The 6,116-nt window shown below is 35.9% G+C and overlaps 1 protein-coding gene across 1 annotated transcript in view; it reads left to right on the forward strand.

Annotated features, from left to right (window-relative positions):
• TRIP11 (thyroid hormone receptor interactor 11) overlaps positions 1-4,856 on the forward strand; it is a gene marked incomplete at its 5' end in the record, with an annotated part of 29,623 nt that extends 24,767 nt beyond the window's left edge. The window contains 4 exons of the mRNA XM_010084853.1: positions 463-577; positions 1,178-1,300; positions 2,395-2,542; positions 4,648-4,856. Coding sequence (XP_010083155.1) covers positions 463-577; positions 1,178-1,300; positions 2,395-2,542; positions 4,648-4,856 — 595 coding nt within the window. The remainder of the gene's footprint in view (positions 1-462; positions 578-1,177; positions 1,301-2,394; positions 2,543-4,647) is intronic.
• Between the last annotated feature and the right edge of the window lie 1,260 nt (positions 4,857-6,116).

The raw sequence follows: 6,116 nt of genomic DNA on the forward strand, positions 1-6,116 counted from the left end.
CTGTTCTCCTTGGTCTTTTTTTTTTTTTTTTTTCTTCTCTTTACCTGTTACAACTGAAACAGGGATAGGCAAATGGGTTCCCCTGTCCCCTTCCTTACGTCTTGATTTGATTTGGGGCTGCACATTAGTATTTGTTTAAATGCTCTCTTGAATCAAGGAGAATCTTAGAATAAACATTTTCCCTGATTCTAGTACTTACATCAAAACTTGCTCGTTTTATTACTTTTCACCTTACTGCATACAATATTTCTAATACTGTCCAAATTGACACTTACTGTATAAGAAATACTGTAACTTATGGGGGAAGGAAACTGGTGAGATACCCTTTTAGTTCCTTGTATTAGATTTGTTTATTTGGATTATTGTAAATTAGGCAAGAGTATGAGGAATAAATACATCAATATTACAGTATCAAATGTGACATCGGAGCAGGTTGTATAACGAGCTTCTTCTGTTCTGCAGGCTCCTCATGAGAAATCTCTTTGTTGGGCATTTTCATACTCCAAAAAATAAACGTCCTGAAGTGTTAAGGTTAATGGGAAGTATCTTGGGAATAAAAAAGGAAGAACTCGATCAGGTAATTTGCAGAAAACTAGACTTCCCTTTTTATTTGCAGTATCCTTAACTGAAAATAGGATTACTTGCTGCTAAACTAAATGTGACAGTCACTGCTGTTCGTGTGGGGAAGGTATGGTTTGGTTTTTTTTGTTCTTTCATCTGAATTCATTTTTCCTGTGCAGGACATGCTGATCTTAATGGAATCTTTTGATAACATTATTTTAATAAAATGGATCCAATTTTGCTGAGGAGTGCTACAGCAGAAAGGAAGAGATTTAACTTTGTGCTGTTGTGTATAATAGCTGTAATATGTCAGTTACAGAAAAGTAAGCCAGTTCTATATGTACTACTAGGTACTGTTAAGAATGCAAGGCTTGTATTTTTAAAGAAAGAGACAGGTTTTTAGACTGACAGTCTTTGGAAGGCAGAGAATAAATATATAAATATATTTCTAGTTATAGAAATATATCAATTTATTTTCTATCAAACTATATATATATAAATTTATACTATAGAAATATATTTATGGTGAATTTATATAATGAGCATAATGTTGCAGTGTCTTTCTTTTATCCGCTGCTCTATTTTTGTTTCCTAACTTTTTTTTTATACTTTCTAGTTGTTATGTGAAGACCAAAGAGGAGTTACGAGATGGGTGACTGGCTGGCTTGGTGGAGGAGCTGGGTCAAAGAGCGTCCCTAGTACACCTTTGAGGCCAAGTCATCAGAACATATTTAACAGTGTAAGAATTAATTGTGCATTCTCCATGCAAAAAATGATGCAGTTGCATATTAATGCTGATGTTTGGTTTATCAGTATGTTGAGCTTTATTTACTGATACTACCATATCCTGCATTATTTGTTTGTTTTCTGCGACTGCTTTGGCATAAGGTTTTTTTCTGCATTAAATAATATGTAGGCATTGATGAAACTTATACAATACTAAGTGTTGGGCTAATAAAGAAATCCAATTACTGTTCCACTGGTTCCTGGGGTCACTGACATCTTACAGTACGGACTTTAACCTCCAGCACTGTCAGTTTGTAAGATAAATACATTTTGGAGTCTGGAGTTCTGCAATACTCAACAGTATAGACCATGACATAGTATTTTGATGGCTGTGTTCCCATATGTCCTTTAAATTTCATTTGAAAAGCTTTCTTGCCTGCTGCAGCTAATGCCTCTTTTGTACAGCATCTAAAGCTCATGTTTTAGTCTTTCAAATACTGTAAAGCAACAGTTCTCATAGCATGGTGCAGCAGTTAATCTATGGAACTTCCCATTTTGCAGGCCAGTAAATAATGCACTCGAGGATAGAGCACTGAGGGATTGGGCTTTTTGGATTAACTTTGTTTTTTTGCTCGTAAAAGCATGTTGAGAATTTATTCCTGTAGATTATCTTGGAAGTGTAGGGATTTTTTTTTGCCCACTAAAATAATGCAGCCACTTAGGCCACCAGAGGATTTCGGTCTGATTAACTGTGGATGTAAAAGAGGAAAGTTAATGCTTTTGTGGGTATAGTATAGGCTTTACTAAGCAAAATTTTGTCTTGTGATGTTACTGACACTCCACTAGTGGTGGAAGTATGTGTATTATCTTCAGAGTTCATCAACTTCGCATAAATATCACTTATTGAGACAACAAAAAACTGTGTATTTATAAAATAAAATTTAATTGTTACTCATTAAGGACTGCTTAGTAGCAAGTACTAAGTATCAGTACAAAATTCTTTGGAGGCTGTTGACAGCTTTTCATTTCATATATTGTATGTATTTTTAACTTACATACTTTTCAACAGAACATCAGTAAAAAATAATAACTAGTAGCCTCTTGTAGTCTTTTTCAGAATTGTTTGTGAAATTCCTTGAAACAGAATCTTGCCCAGGCCTCCCTCCACCTAAGCTCTCTGTTCATGATATGAAACCTTTAGGAGCAGCAGGAACTGGTAAAACTAGCAGTACTCCATCCAACAATCAAATGCAAGGTAACACTTGAAGCAAAATTTGAATCTTTACACAGAACCATAAATAACTAAATGTAGAATTTTCAAGGGGATTTCAATGTGCTTCGTCACTTGGGAACTATAAATTTAAATTCTTCTCCCCCTGTCCCGCCCCCCTTCCCCCTCCCCCAATTTCTTCCTTTTTTTTTCTTTACTCCTTTCCCCACCCCTTCTTACGCTGTCTCTATATGTCACTTCCTAAAATCTCTGTACAGAAAATTAGAGAGACCAGATTTCCTTTGATATGGAAAGGCTTTAACAGCACCTGTTAGAACCAATCAGATGCTGTGCAGACAACTCCATATGGTATCGGTGAACCCAGTCCTGATTTTCAGCATCCCTGGTGATCAGCTTGGGTCTCACTGAGTGAAGAATGCAAGTAATACCAACCTTCTAGTGCCTGTCTGATGCGTAGAAACTGGTTGCTCCGAGAGGACCGAAATAAAATCGGTTAAGTATATGGCCAGATTTGAGATCTCTGTATGATGTGCATGAGTGTTAACTTTTGATTTTTTGAAGGCACAGAACAGTTATGCTCTTATTATGCATGTTGAAATTAATCCACTTTTGTCTAAGTAATATAAGATCCAAATCTTCAGTTTAACTGGTCCAATTAGTACTAGACTTTTTATGTGCATTTAAGACTTCACCTTAATACAGTCCTACTGATTTGCAGAAAATTGTTTTAGTTAAAACTTTTAACTGTAACCTCAAAAAAAACCCAAACCTAAAATCCCATGTATTATATAGCTCTACAGAGAGAGAGAGAGAGATATGCTAAAAACCCCTCTTTCAATTAGCTTAAAGTAGTTGGATGTTACAAAGTATAAATGCCTACTGTAAAATACTAATTTATCTGTGAAAACAGTATTAATTTAGGTTTACTTAAAAAAAAAAGTTTACTTTTCTTTTTACTCTTCTCCCATGTAGTATAACAGTAATATAATAGGTAAAGTACCTATTTTAATTGGCAAAAAACCAATTTCCTTGTCTGGAAGAACAAAATTATTGGTTCCTTTTGTCCATTCAGGAGCTAAATTGCTGGCTTGTAAAACTAAACACCCATTTTAGATACCCCTTTAATTGTTTTGGTGCTTTAGGTTTTTTGTTCCTAGAAATAAACCATATGGCAGGAGATTTTAAGTGCTGGACACAGATGTCAGTATAATATCCACAGAAATGCATTTATGAGAGTTAGGATGTTTACATGATGAAAGACTTTTTTAAAACAAAAAAAAACCTGAATAAAATCACCCATCCAAACAATTAGTATGATATGGGAATGTCCGTTAGTTTTCTGCTCTGCATCTGGTGTAGGAACCTTGAGAACAGGTTACATCTGGAGCTGAGTGAGGACTTGCTGGGAGAAGGTGAGGAGGGGCAAGTTGATTGTTAGATTGAAAAAAAAACCCAGTTTATTAATACTTTATTAAAACTAAAATTTTGTTAAAATATGACTAATGAGCAAACATTAAATTTTGTCTCAAGACTAAATTGTGACACACTGTGGTGCTTATTTATAGGGGTTTTCTTGGGGCTGACCCTGGGAAAGCTGTGCCAGTACACCGTGGGGTGGGAAACCCACCTGTGTGCTGCATCATAAAGCATGTGCAAGAGTGCTTACCCCTTTTCATAGTGTTGGGGTTGTTGTGACAGATATTTCATGTCTGACATGACATGTGTGAAGTGAACCTTTGCAAAGGGTGTTCATGTTGCCTGTCTCAGGTGTATAGATTTTGGGGGTAGCCTGAGCTATTGCTGAATCTCAGCTGCAAACAAGCACAATGTGGTTGGCAGGTCCTGGGAATCTTGAAGTCAGTCTTGTAGCTGGTGGCCTGAAGTGTAGACAAAGGAATTGTTCAGCAAAAGAAGCAGTAGCGGATGAGATCCAAAATGAGAGAAGGCAAAGAGAATGAAGGAGCATCTACACTCCATGGCAGAAAGGCAGGATTTTAATGTTGCAACAGTAATAGGCAATTTTAGAACTTGTTTGTGAACAAATGCTGTAAAATTGGGTAGACTTATGAATGCTTCCTAACAAAGTGTTTTTGTTGTTGGGTTTTGGTTTGTTTTTTTTAACATTTCAGATACTGCAGTCTTGGGAACAAGTAGAAGACCAGATGCAAACCCATTTTTAGCACCTCGATCTGCAGCAGTGCCTCTCATAACACCTGCTAGTAGTTCTGGACATCTGCTTATGAAACCTATTTCTGATGCGTTGCCTACTTTTACACCACTGCCAGTGTCCCCTGATGCCAGTGCTGGTGCTGTACTGAAAGACCTCCTAAAACAATAGATGATCTTGTATCAATATGATGATAGTAGCACTTTATGGAAAATGAGAACACTATGCTGTATATAATTTACCATAATGAGGCCTTCTGTAAAAAGTCATGTACTTGTTTGCAATTGTATCTTGCTTTTCTTTTAATTATGATCTAACTAGTGCTTTGGAAAATCTAATAGTGGCATTAATAACTGCCTTCTTTATAGCAAGCATTTATTTTGAGTGTGGGTTAAACCTTAAACTGAGGGGGGGGGAAAAATCTATCTTGTTGCTAGATTGTGACAAGACAAGTAGAAGGATTTTTAAACTGTAGTTGCACTTTTGAATTGTTTCTGTTATGCACAGACAGTATTAACTCTTTGGTGTTGAGATATGTTTTTCCATTAAAACAGTCTGCCATTGGCAATGGGCCTTCAAGAACCAGAATTAAAAAAAAAAAAAAGAATTAGAAAAAAATTCCCCAGTCAAAATTGATCGTATTTGAGAAGTTCAATTAATGACAGAAACTCCAAAGAATAAGACAGTGAGCATATGGGAGTGTGATTATTGAGCAGCTACAGTCTTCCCACACATGATTTATGACATTTACTCAGTGTATTAGGACATGTATCTCTTATTTACAGGATTGGACACATTTAGGGACAATTTGAGGCATATTAATCTCTTTTTGCACAATTATTTGATTCTGTGCTTCCTGGCCCCCCATCTAATAGCTGCTTTCACTAGTCAAACCTGTCAGCACCAAGGAGTTAACTGTCAGAGTGAGTGCTTCATTTTCTAGAGGTGTGCACGTGATGAAGAGCGGGTAGCTAGCAAAAGTTAGGTTCACATATATAAAGACACTGTACTCTAATGGTCTAAGATGTATATTTGAAAAACTTTTATCTTGCAGGATTTTGTAGATCCAAACACAGGTTTAAAGCTTGAACCCATGTATAGAATTTAAAGGGAAGAAGATGTTTACTTATCTCAAATGTGTAAATAGGTCTTTGTAAGACCAAGGCCAAAGTCAATTATTCTGTAAATTTTGCTGTGATAACTTGTACACTTTGTTTGGCAGATAAGGAATGAAGTTGCATACTAAAGGATAAAAGTCATCTTGTAAAAGTCATCTTCATAGTGAATCTGAGATTACACATTTTAAACTGAAGATGTTTTATTTCTAAATCTTTTTATATGCCATTCCCTGTTTAGTCCGTGTTAAGATAACTGTTGTGCAAGTTCTATATTAGAACTGTCAACCTTTGCATCTCATTTTCATTAAGATCC

Source organism: Pterocles gutturalis, unplaced genomic scaffold, assembly GCF_000699245.1.
Source record: "Pterocles gutturalis isolate BGI_N339 unplaced genomic scaffold, ASM69924v1 scaffold37971, whole genome shotgun sequence".
Lineage (NCBI taxonomy): Eukaryota > Metazoa > Chordata > Aves > Pterocliformes > Pteroclidae > Pterocles > Pterocles gutturalis.